General features: G+C 38.3%; 1 protein-coding gene across 1 annotated transcript in view; it reads right to left on the bottom strand.

Moving 5' to 3' along the window:
• SLC25A21 (solute carrier family 25 member 21) overlaps positions 1-13,606 on the bottom strand; it is a 704,781-nt gene extending 691,175 nt beyond the window's left edge. Inside the window, exon 1 of the mRNA XM_027847443.1 lies at positions 13,353-13,606. Within this exon, the coding sequence (XP_027703244.1) occupies positions 13,353-13,425 (73 nt within the window). The 5' untranslated portion in view covers positions 13,426-13,606. The remainder of the gene's footprint in view (positions 1-13,352) is intronic.
• Between the last annotated feature and the right edge of the window lie 44 nt (positions 13,607-13,650).

The following is a 13,650-nucleotide window of genomic DNA, read 5'->3' as shown; positions in this document are numbered from 1 at the left end:
AGAGAGAGAGAGAGAGAGAGAGAGAGAAGCACGTTTAAGGACATGACTTCTAGGAATGTGAGGAAGAAAGTGATGAGATTTCATTTATGCATGGTAATGTTCAAAGCTTATTAGAAGTTACTGTGAATTCTACTAAAATGTGAAGCACACCAGCTGTGTGTACATGTGTGTTTTTCATGCAGAACTACTAGATGCTAACGTGTGGCTTCCCATAAAGAAAATAAATCAACTTACAGCATAAAAATAATGATCTAATTCAACTCATCTCTCTGATTCAGACAAGTTTTTCATCCCTAACAATTTCCTAATTCATAGCTTCCCCCCATTCTATCCTTGCTCTACACAACAAAGACCTCCTGCAATAATAGGAATCCAGGCAGAAATACATCCACTTTTCAACATGATTATTTTCAGACACAGTTCTTGCCTAACAACTCATACAAAATATAGGAAGACAGCACCATCTATAGATCAAAACAAGAGTTTAACTGATGTCAGTGAGAAAAGCAGACACTAAGGCCCAGAAAGAACACTGAAGTAATTTAGACCATTCTCATTCAAAGTAGAACTACACAATTTGTCCTGGAGTTTTTCTTAACCTATTTAGATATTCATCAGCAAATAAAAACTTTAACTACTGCTTTTATCAATTGTCATAGCTTTATAGTTTTGGTACATTTGGTGAGCAAAGCATTGGTAGAATCTGAAAAAATACCAGAACCATGATTTTATAATTATCATAATTGTTGCTATTATTGCTATTTATTTGTTTTGTTTAGGACCCAATCTAATTTAAATCAGGAATAGATTTAGGGGTGTTTTAATATAAAAGGAGAAAGAATGCACATTTTTACTCAGTAGCCTAATTCTAGCATTTCTCAACTCTTAAAAATAAATTATTCTTTATGTCTAACCTAAATCCACCAGACATAAGCAGTCAGGCACAAGACAAACAGAATGAATACACATATAGCAAAATAACTTCCCTCCATTTGCCTACATGAAAGTCATTTTAACATCCAAACATTAGAGCAGAAAAGGTGAGTTAAAACTATTCATTTTGAAATCAGGCATTCTCCAAGTTACCAATGATCTCTTAATTGGCAAATCTGATAGTCTTTCCTCAATCATTATGCTTCTTGAACTCTCCAAAGTGTTTGACTTGGCCCACTTTGACTGTTGTCCACCCTCTCCTCCTAGATATTCTCTTCTCTGGAATTTCCTGATATAACTCACTCCTGCTTCTCATCTTACCTGTCTGACCACTCAACTAGTCAATCTCCTTTGCCGGTTTATCAACCATATCATGCTCTCTCATTCTGGGTGTCCCCCAAGGCTCTGTCCTGGGTCCTATTTTTTTTTTCTATATATATATACTTTCTTAATTGGTGACATTTCTAGCTCTCATGAGTTTAATTATCTTCTATCTCTATGCAGATGACTCTCGAATCTATGCAGCATGTCCCAAAAGGCTTCGGTTAAAACTGCACAAAGTCTTTTGGGATGTCTGTATATTCAGCCCCAGTCTCTCAACAGAGTTTCTAGTTCCACATCATCAACTCCCTATTGAACATTTAAAACTGGATGTTCCAGAGATATCTCAAACCTAATACGCCTAAAACAGAACTCACTATCTTTTCCCTCAAAACATTTTCTATACCTCCCTACTTCTGTTAAGAATAGCAACTTTCTTCCAGTATCCCAAGTTCTCCCCTTGGAAGGACTCACTTTCTTTCATCCTTCATCTTTAAGTAGTTGACAAATCCTGTCATTTCTATCTCCATAACATCCCTCATATATATCCAATTTTCATTATTTACAAAGCTACCCCACTAGCTTAGGCCTTCATAACCTGTCACCTGGACTATTGTTATAATCTCCTATCTCAAGTCTCTCCCTGCTCAAATCCATCCTCTATATAGAAAGAAAAATAATTTTCTTGAAGCATAGCTCTGGCTTTGTCACTCCCTTTTTCAGTAAACTCCAGTGGCTTCCTATTGCCTCCAGGATCAAATACAAAATCCTCTGTTTATCATTTAAAGCCTTTTACAACCTGGTTCCAACCCACCTATCCAACGTCATTATATATTACTTCCCTTACCATTTATTATGATCCAGCTAAACTGGCCTTCTTGATTTTCCATACATATGATTTCCTGTCTCTGTGCCTTTGCACTGGTTGTCCCCAGTGTCTGGAATACATTCTCTCTTCTCTACTTCAAAGAATACCTTACTACTCTAGCACTCTCTCTGTGGCCGCTCCTTCAACCTACACTCACAGGTTGGGGTCTCCAGAAGGTAGCTAACTACTACTCTCTCTGAGTTCTAAGGGTAACCCTTTATAAGCTGGATTTCTAGTACTGTCACTCAAAAGCCCCCATAGGCATCCTCGTTAGCAACCGAGAGCTAGACAAATACCATTTAGAAAAAGTATTTACTAAAGTGGTTATAATTTTAAAAAACGGTACAAAACATTGCCCTTGAAACCTGGGGCATATTCTCCCACAAATACTAATTGTCCATGGGGAGAGGAGGCACAAACTTAAAAGGTATAATGGTAATAAGACATATGTGTAGAGAATATTTCTGGTAAAAGGGTTACTCACAACTTTTGCACTAAAAGTTCTTTTCTCCCTTCATGGAGTTTTCATGAAGTTCCCCAATGTGTAGCTCTCTTCTAGGCAGGTCACTAAGCTAGGATCCCAGGATTTTGCCTTTCTAAAATCCATAGCTACTACTTCTCTCTAACATGGGAGATCATACTTCTTGATGCTTCCATGATCCTTGTCTGACTTCCACATACCTTGTAGGCCAGCTGTCAGCCAGTACTACTTATTTTAAGCGCTGCTGTTGTTGCCATTCAGCTCCAACTATGGATCAGGTATCTGATGGAACCAATATATCTCTAAAATCCCCAAGGTTGCCTACATTTCTATCTGAGAATATTCATTAGCCTAAAATCAGAAAAGAGCGGAAACAAAGAGACAGAGGTAGTCATGCTCATTGCCACCACTGCCAGGTTGGAAATAAAGTAGCTTCCCTCCCCTTATCTGATTCTCATCAGGATGGCAACTCTAAGCAGTCCTGTCTCCTTTCAGCCTAGTAAGAAACTCATCTTTTTTTCTTTTATCATGATTCAGCAAATGAAAAAGAGTAATACATAGGCAGATTGTTTCGTTTTCATGCCCATTCATTTCTACCTCAGCAAACCCTGTGCACACAATTCTTCTAGTTCTGCCACCAATTCGAAGAATTTTCATCATCACATCACATAAGTTCCTTAGTCACACATGGCTAGAAACTGGCGTCCCAAAGTTCCAAATAGTTGACTGAAGCCACATCATGCTCTGTATAATCAATGAAGACAGGTAAAAGGATTTGAGTCTACCATCTGTTACACTACCTTTAAGGATCCTTTTGAAGTCACTCCTTATCTCTCAAGCTTAGTGCTTTCCCTTTGAAAACTGCATTATGTTTATTTTACATTTCTTCTCTATATATTTGTATACATGCACACTATCTCTCCCTGATAGAATGCAGTGACTACCACATTTTATTTCTGTATCAGTGTCTGGGACATAGTGTGTGTTTAATAAATGCTTGTTGATTGATTCATGAAACCTAATTTAATTAATGCCTGGAACACAGAAAAGGGACTATCAGTTTAATACTTTATGATAAAACTACTGAAGGACATGTTTAGAAGGATGTTTAAAAAATGAAGGACATGAAAACACATTATAGAATCATAGAATTTAGATGAAGGTATGGAAAATTTAAGTTACTTGCCAGAGGTTAAACCAAGGGTGAGGAACCTATAGCCTTGAAGCCACATGTGGCCCTCTAGGTCCTCAAGTGAGGACTTCTTCAGGTTTGGATTCAGTCAAAGGGTCACACTTGGGGACCTAGAGGGCCACAGGTTCCCCATGCCTGGGTTAAACAACTAGTGCCAGAGCCAGAATTAGATTTCAAGTCTCCTGACTCCCAGTTCATGTTCTTTCCACAACTTTACACCATCTCTCGGCTGAATATATTATATTTTCCAATCCTCAATTAAGCTGATTGCTTTAATAGTACTATATCCTCTTTCCATTCAAACTCACTCAAAGAATAAGTTCAAATTTTGTCCTTGCCTGATTCCAACTAATCTCTCTCTCCCTTGAAGTTGCTTTGTATGTATTTTGTACCTGTGAGCACATTGTATCTTCCAATAGAATGTAAGCTCCATCAGAAAAAGGACTGTTTCATTTTGTCTTGGTATCTTCAGCACCTTGCATAGCACATACTAGGTCCTCAATAAATATTTGTTATTAAAACATTGAAACCTTATTGAACTTTATTGTAACCTTACTGTTATTGAAATATTGAATTAAGGCATGATATTTGGTTACTTGGACCTTCCAAAAAAGCCCTAATTCATTGGGTTCTTGACAACTACAGGTAATGGAGTATAAGCTTTCACAGCTCTTACGACACAATAAAGTCTGTAAACACAGGCCCATGTTTGTCATAATAGGACCACATTTCATCACCAGAAGGTAGATCACAAGTTACTCAATTTTATAATGTTCCCTTCAACTCATGAAGAATGTCTTCTAAGCTTTCAATATACATTAATGAAATAATATCCACACTCATGAAAATTACAGATTTTTGAACTACTGAATAAAGCCTCATGGACTAAAATTGTCTTAGAATTTAAGTTATGAAAATATTAATGATAAGAAAAGTCATGGGAGTTATTAGGAGATATCCTACAAATTAAGCATAACTACTGCAAGAAATTCCTTAAACTCATTTTTCCTTGTTATCACCACCCATAAAAATGCACAATAATAAATGCCTAGTTCACGAGGGTGATAGGAATAATAATTCTTACCTCTACCACTCTGGAATCCTAGAATAAAAGGAACTACCTAAATAGAAAGTAGCATCACAAAATTTTGAACATAAAGGCTTCTCATTGCCAAATCACATTAATATTCAGTTAACCCACTATAAGCTCCATAAAGGCAAGAACTATTTCATTCTGTCTTTACATCCCTAGATAGAAGTCCCTCAAAGGATATTCTAATACGTTGATGGCTATATGAGCTCACTGATGTATTTCTTCTAAAAATACAAATCACAGCTAACCCTTGTCTGATCATACAGTGTGACTTTTGACCACAGACAAAACCACACAGAGAATCCCCGTTTCTTCAAATTCCCTTAAAATTATGTGGATAATAGCAGCTATCTGTAGGTTATCTCACACTCTTGCTACATGACTCACCCTTTTTTACTCAAGTCAGACATGTTTTCGATGATATAGTTTACTCCCTTTCTCCTAAATAATTCCTCATTTCTAATGCTTTCCAACAGTCAGCTCTCTGCACAATTCCACCACATTACTACACTTCCAGCCTTGTCCTATTTCTGACTTGCCATCTCAATGTCCAAAAGAACGCTGAGGTATTAATCAGATCCAGCCTAGGCTCATCCATTAGCTCTACCCTCAGTTTCTTATTTGGCAAGAGTTTTTCCAGTGTGCTAGTCATTTCTGGCCTCTTAGCTGCGGATGGAGGAAATACTAGTGACACTCTGTATTCATACAGTGTCAACATGGCAATGGTCCCCTCTGTTAGAGCCATGAGCCAAACTACAAGGTTCTCTAAGCTTTGTGAAATGACATATGCCACAGAACAAGGCCAGCTTCAAGATCAACATTTTCCTCAGGTGATGGTAGAGAGCCTCAGTGTGATCTGTTGGATGGCCAGCCAGGAGGATATGGACCTGAATGACACAGCTTCTCAGCAAAGTCTGTCAGAAAAGTAATGTGAAACCTAGTGGCTGCAGAGGACTCTCAACCTTCAGAAGACAAGATGTCATTTGTCCTGTCATCTGCAGTTGGCTGGAGTGTAATGCCAATTTTAAAAACCTTTATTTTGGAGCTCAAGAGTCAGTAAGTTTAAAACAAAAAGGAGCTGATATGATAGCCTATGTGAGGGCCTTAATGTGAACCAATAAGAGCTTCCCCTAAAAACACAGTGCAACTCTGTCTCTGGTTCTCAGAAATTTTTCACTTGATGATCAAAACCTATATGCTATCTCTCCTTTTCCCACTCACCTACCCCAACAATTCCTGCTACCAAAGCTACTGACGTGGAATTCTGGGAGGGCTCAAGCAATTATATTTCAAAATTGGAATAACAAACAAAAGCCATTTAGTATCATAACATAATCAGAAGCAATGCATATGGACTACTGTTTTTGGCCATTAATAAATGAAGCTAATTACATGTTAGATAATTGGTAATTTTACGCATAATGCATTATCATGAAAAATTCTGAATAATAATATTTAACATTTAGCATGGCTGTTATAATATGCTACAGTGAAGTACATATGCATACATACTTGCCACTTTTGGAAGGGTATGTAAACTGTGTACCCAAACCCCAAAGTGAGCTCAGTTCCAAACTGCAACTCTCATGCATGGATACATGCATGCCACTCGCTTTGAAAGAAATAAATACAGACACAACCTAATTCTGCTTGTCTTTCTTATACCAAACTCTGAAGGCTGACATTGGGTATTGTGGACATTATCACCCACAGATAGAGAAGTCTAGGTATGAGTCATACTGAGATTTATGTTAAAGATTTCCCCAGAGTAAAACCCTTTGGCAAGAGCCAAAGACAGAAACAAACTCTTGAAGATTGGGTCCCAGGATAGAGCCAAGAAGTACATAGGATGCAATTACTGAATCAGAACACTATATCAAACACAGACTACTCCAGAATAATCCTATCTTTGGCTGAACTGTGGAGTACAATATCAACTCAACCATAAGCAAACAACACCATGAGATGAAAAGCACAAGTCACCTTCTATACTCACTGCTTCCCTACCTACAAGGTTGTCACATGAAGGCAGACAACCAGTTACCAGAAATTCTGTAATCAAACAACCAGAAAAAGCAAAATTTTCAAGGCAGAGGTGACTCCAGGAAGTAATGGCTCTCTTGTAGGGGTAGAGGCATTTTATCTTTTCTCACCTCAAAGGCCCCTCTCCTCATGAGCCATCGGTGATGGTATGATGGGATCTTCTCAACCTACTAATAGTCCCAGGGTTACCCTTTCTTCCTGAGTAATTAAATCAGCTTGCTACGCCAGGACTGGGCCTCTCTCCCTATCTCTAAGCCAGACCCAAACTCAAAGCCAGCTAGCAAAGGCCTATTCCCTCTCTTCCTGTTCACCAAAGGAAACTTGGGCCTTCAGTCAAGCTTCCAGGGGAGGCCTGCTCTTGTATCTACTCACCATCCTGTCAGTCTCATCCTACAACCAGGCTCCCACCTTGACTTCCTCTTTACAGGAGTACTAGGCTTTCATGTGTTCCTTTACATTTCCAAAACATTGTCAGATACAGTTTTTGCCCCAGGTTGTGGATTTCCTTATAGATGGGAAATCTAAATTGATCAGGAGGTGGAGTGGGAAATGACTATGTTACAAAGGGAAATCCACAGCCTGGGACAACATCTTCTCTTTGCCCCCACCCCACACAAAACCAAATTTCTTCTACCAAGGTTATGACTTATCCAAGGGAGCTTACTTTTGCAGAAACTATATATCTAGTAGGAATATGCTTGGTATTCAGTCTCTCCAATCACTTGAAAACATTTCAAACACACAGGTACTATAATCTTCTAACACAAAGATTAACAATACATATGCCTTATACAAAGATGAATTCTTCTGAAAGGATGTCAGATTCAATACAATTCAAGTAATTAACAAACATTATTAAGCAACCACTAAGCTAGATAACGCTACAGATACAAAGATGATTCAGTCCCAGCTCTCAAGAAAAGAACATCTAATCTAATCAAGAATGTCACTGGAATTTTTATTAAAATTCTGCCTTTTTGTAGCTTGAATTATTTTAGGCACTGGGTGAAGTCCAATAAAACAAATATGAGTTAGAAGCCAGAAAAACATATGTAGCAGGAGTGATCAGAGGAACTCCCTGATTTGTTAGACTAGAATACTTCCAATGGAGCTTCCCTATGGCAGAAAAATCACATGTCTAGACACAAACCAAAACCTGGCATATCATGCTCATATTCTAAATTTTCACAAGAAACATCATTCCATTCAATAAACATGTATATTAAGTGTTATTTATATGCTCTAAAGCTACAGAGATGAAAAACACAGTTCCTGCCCTCATGGAGTTTATACAGTAAGCTATCTTACTTACAGTTATCTTTACTTACAAAAAAAGTAAATATAAATGTAAATCAAATACAAAATAAGTTAACCTAGTCAGAAAAAGAGAAGCAAAAACAGAACTTGTAAGGTAGATGAAAAGAGAAAAGTAGAACCAAAGAAACCTGAATTTAAACTCCAGAGGAGATGGATAGAGGACTATAAAACTAGATTAATGTTTAAACAAATTATTATTTTATGAAATGGAGCTATCAAATGCCTCCTCTGGATAGGGCAGGACTTCCTCATTCTGAAAAATTCTACTTCTTACATTTGCAATCTGTGTGACCTTGGGCAAGCTATTTAACTTCCCCAGGTTTCCTCCTTTTTAAATATGAAGGGGTTGGACTAAGGTCCTTTCCATTTCTAGAGCTATAATTCTATAATGCCCCTACAGAATATAAGTGCCTCGAGGGTAGGGAGAGTTTCATTTATGTCTTTTCATCCACAGTGTCTAGCACTGTATCTGACACATAGTAGTCATTTAATAAATGTTTGTTGATTGATTGATTCTGTGGCCATCTAGTACAACCCATACCTAAAAGAGTCCCCTCTACAGCATAGCCATAAAGTGTTCATTAGTCTTTGTTTTAAGACTTCCAGTGAGTGAGAATTTGTTATCTCCTGAAGCAGACTATTCCATTTTTGGATAGCTCTAGTTGTTAGAAAGCTTTTCTGAGTATTAAGCCTAAATTTGCCTCTTTGCAACTCCAATCATTGCTCCTAACTCTGCATTCTGGAGCTATGTTGAACAAGTTTAATCCCTCTTTCATGTGACAATCTTTAAGTACTTGAAGATAGATGTCATATCTCCCTATCTTTTCCTCTTTGGGCCAGAAATCCTTAGTTTCTACAACCAGTTCTCTTATAGTATGAACTCATGAATTCCTTCACTACCCCAACTGCCCTATTCTGTATGCTCTCCAGCTTATCAATATTCTTCCTATACTGTGGTATACAGACATTAATACGATAGCCCAGCTAAGGTGTAATTAGGGCACAGTATAGTAGGCCTATCACCTTCTTATTTCTGGAGCCTATGCTTCTCTTACTGCAGCTTAAGTTTACATTCACTTTCTTGGCTCCTATTGAGATGACAATTCACAAAAACCTCCAGATCTTTTATATATAAACTACTGTCTAACCTTGCCTCCCCTATTTCTTACTTCCAAAATTGATTAGCATGACACCAAATGTAAAGTTTGACATACAGCTCTACTAAATTTCTTCTTAGTAGATTCAGACCAGCTTTCTGGCAGATCAAGACCATTTTGCATCTCAGTTCTGTCATTAATTGTGTTTACGTCATCTGAAATTTGTATAACTAAGGCATCTATGTTTGATCCATGAAACTGATGAAAATATTTGTTTAGAGCCCTTTTTTTTACAGGTATTTGGAGGGGTTTGAGGGAGAGCTCAAGCAAGTCCCACTGATGAAAATACTAAACAGCATAGGACCACCTACGGACTCCTGGGGGCTCTATGTTAGAAATATATGTTAGAAAGATACCATTACACAATTACTATTCTTTGAGTCCAGTTGTTCAGTCTGGAATCCATCTAATTATACCATTGTTTAGCAAAAGGATTATATATACATATATTTGTAAATATAAACACACAAACATATATGTATAAATATCCTTTTCACAAGAATAATAGTAAATATTTGATCAACTGCTTTGCTAGAAATCTAACTAAATTAGGTAAATCTACAGCATTTCAAGGAAAGAAGGAAGAAGTTTGGTATGACTTGTTCTAGATGAAGCCATGTGATCTTTGTGATCACCACACTCTTTTCTACTAGATATTGACTAACCATCCCTTTTAATAAAACTTTTTAGAATTTTGCCAGAAATTATAGTTACAGTCACTAGACTATTATCCACATATTCTATTCTATTCTCTCTTTTTGTTTTGTTTATTTGTTTCAAATTTGGAATGACAGTTGTCCTTATCTAACTCTGTTCTATAACTGCCATCCTCCATCTTTTAAAAATCTCTCACAGTGTTTCACAAATCACTGTAGTTTAACTGGGTCAGGGGATTTGAACTCATCAAGGGATGGTAGGTGCTCTTGTATTATCTCCTTTTTTTTTTTAATCTTTCATTATCAACACCCTCTTAGCTATTTTTCCTGTGCTTTACAATTCAAGGGTCATTTTTCTTGCCAGAAAAAATGGATAAAAAAAAAGAACTAAGCAGCTCTGGTTTTTCTCTATTGTCAGTTATTATCCTCCCATTCTCTCTGAACATTGCCCCTATCCCTTTTTTAATCCTCCTATTTTCCCCAATATAATTTTACAGATCTTTCATTGTCCTCATCAGCCTCAGTTCATTCTGAACTTTAGTATTCCTGACACTATTCTAATAGGATCATGTTACTAGCTAACTTGTGTAACTGTCCTTTAAAAATCTAAATTGGATGGTGTATTTCCATGTTGTCCTCAGCAGTGTATTCAAACAACATGTTAATAAAAAAAAATCAACTGGAAAAGAAATAAACAGCTTGCAAATAGAGTGTGAAAGACTAGAAGGGGGTATGGGCCCCACGTGAGTAGTGAGGGTCTTAGGGAGTAGTGTGACAGGTCCTTAATGTGTGGCTCAAAGGAAGGCTGAATAGACATCGCTAGTCCCTTCTCTCTTGCCACCTTTTCTCTTGCCAGGAAGGGAAGGTAGAAGGTTGGGGCCAAGGGCCAGCCACCACTCTGCTTGCCTCAGAGAAGGGGGTACCAGTCTAGAAGTCTATTTTCTCCCTTAAATACTATTCATCTATTCTAGAGGACATGATTGGGTTTTGACCATTTTGTCATTTTGAGGGAAGAAGGACCACCAAGCTTTAAATCCAAGGCTTGCCCCTTTTCCCACCTAAAACCAATTCCACAATGAACACACATAGAGAATAGCAAAGAAATCCATTTATACAAAATGTAGCAAAACAGAAATCAGAAAAAGTATACATAGAACATATATTAGACAATATCGAGCGAAGGAGGTCTCCCACAAGGTAGCTCAACTAAGAGAAAGTTTCCTTCATTTCACCCAAGCGGAAAGTCTTCACCCAAAGTCTCTAGAGTAGCAAGATGGAAATAGGGATATGATGGAGACTGCCAGCTTCTGTCATACCTTCCTAGAGTCTTTTCCTCCAGCAACCTGAAGTGGAAACTAGGAGCACTCAAATGATGAATCCTCAAAGCAGTGCTAGCTAAGACTGAAGCTCTCTCACCTCTTTCCAATGCCACCCTGCCCCTCACTGAGGGCACAGCATTTGTATACAGCAATAAGAAGAGAGTACCATACCAATGGGCTCTGGAACAAGGGGTACCCAAGAAAGGCAAATCCCTAGTTGTGGTTACTTATGATAAATCTCAGTCCAGTCTATTCTCTACTCAGTCATCAAAGTGATTTTCCTAAAGCATAAGTTTGACCAATTCACCCTCCCCTCCACTCAATAAACGCCCTTGGCTCCCTATCACCTCCAAAATCAAATATAAAATCCTCTATTTGGCACTGAAAGCCCTTTGTAACCCAGCCTCCTCCCACATACACAGCTTTTCAGTTTTCTTACCTCATCCCCTGCCCTTCCTGCAGTGTTCTACAAATCAGTGACACCGACTGACTGCTTTGATGCTCCTCAAACAAGACACTATCTCCCAATTCTGGACATTTTCTCCTGCTGTTCTGTATGCTGGGAAGTCCATCCCCTCCTCATCTCCATCTCTGGGCTTCCTTGGCTTCTTTCAAGTCCCAGTTAAAATTCCACCTTCTACGGGAAGCTTTTCCCAATCCCTCTTAATTCTAGTACCTTCCCTCTGTTGATCATTTCTTATTTATCCTGTGATATAGCTCATTTGTATATAGTTATTTGTATGTTGTGTTCCCCATTGGATTCTGAAGTTTTCCAGGGCAGAGACTGTCTTACCTTTCTTTCTTTCCCCATAGCTTAACACAGAAACAATAAATTAGCACAGTGCTGCCTGGTACATAGTAGATGTTTAATAAGTGTTTACTAACTGATTAATAAGCATATATTTATACTAGAGCACTGCAATTAACATTTGATAAGGTAGTAGCCTTTTACTAATTCAAACTATATGAGTGTATAAAATATAAGATTTATATTATATATACATATACCTATATATCTTCTAATCAGTTGGCTTAAGTGGGTATCTATATAAAAAAAATCTTCATATAACATTGAGTTAAGTACACTGAAAGATGGTATTGTTATTATTGCTGTTGTTCAGTGGTGACCCCATTCGGGATTTTCTTGGCAAAGATACTAGAGTGGTTTGCCATTTCCTTCTCTAGCTCATTTTTATAGATAAGGAAACAGACAAATAGGGTTAAGTGATTTGCCCAAGGTCACACAATTAGTAAGTGTCTGAGGCCAGATTTGAACTCAGGAAGACCAGTTTTCCTGACTCCAGACCTAGCTGGAGTTGTTATTATTACTCCCACTGTAAACATTTTTATTTAAAATATTTCATACAATCAAACATTAACTTTTCATCATCCCATACATTATATTAAAATTTTCCAGGTTAATAAAAATCTATCAGGCCACAATTTAAGCATATCATTACCAAGAAAAAATGTGAAATAGTTTTATGTTTTAGTTTATGCCAATCAATTCAGAGTGTCTCTAAGCATATCCTGACTATAGCAAAATTACTGTAAAATCTGTGGTGTTTCTGCTCAAAGAATTGCAAGCACTATTCGTTTTGCAGAGAAACACTTGCTGCCTAGATAAATCAAAGTCAAAAGTCTGTAGTAAGCAAGAAGAGACTACTGAATCAATACAGTGAATGCACGTTGGAATACACGTTTTTCTGACACTTCCCTTTCTTTCCCAGGTCACTAGAAAAAGATAACGCTAGCAACAAGGCTTTCATCTGCCACAGACGTGAAATCTTGTGCTCCCCCTAGCACACGGGGAACCAGCCGTCCCCCAAACCAGAAAAATTTCCGCTGTAGGCATTAGGAGGCAATGAGCGTGCGCAGAATCCCTGGAGCGCAGCCAGGGACGAAGCTTTGCTCCGAGAAGCGTAAATGGGATCTCTGAGACACTCGTCAAGATTGCCCAGGTCGGCCTTACCCGCTGAACCTCCGGCCAGGATCTGCTGAGTAGCTTCTCTCCCGAAGCCTCCTCCTCCAGTCTTTGCAGGCATCTTCACTTTCGAAAGGGAGGCTTAGGAACTCAGAAAACCACCACTTGAGAACAGGGACGGGCAGGGCAGGGGGCAGGCTCTTTAAGGAATGTGGGGAAGGAAGTTTGCTAACCCTTAAAGGCGGGAAGAACGTAACGTTTGGAGATCCTAGTGCTGCACCACCAACACCAGCAGCAACAGCAGCAGCAGCAGCAGCAGCAGCAGCAGCAGCAGCAGCAGCAGCAG

Source organism: Vombatus ursinus, unplaced genomic scaffold, assembly GCF_900497805.2.
Source record: "Vombatus ursinus unplaced genomic scaffold, bare-nosed wombat genome assembly UNPS02015406.1, whole genome shotgun sequence".
Classification (NCBI taxonomy): domain Eukaryota; kingdom Metazoa; phylum Chordata; class Mammalia; order Diprotodontia; family Vombatidae; genus Vombatus; species Vombatus ursinus.
This window is presented reverse-complemented; position numbering and strand designations above follow the sequence as displayed.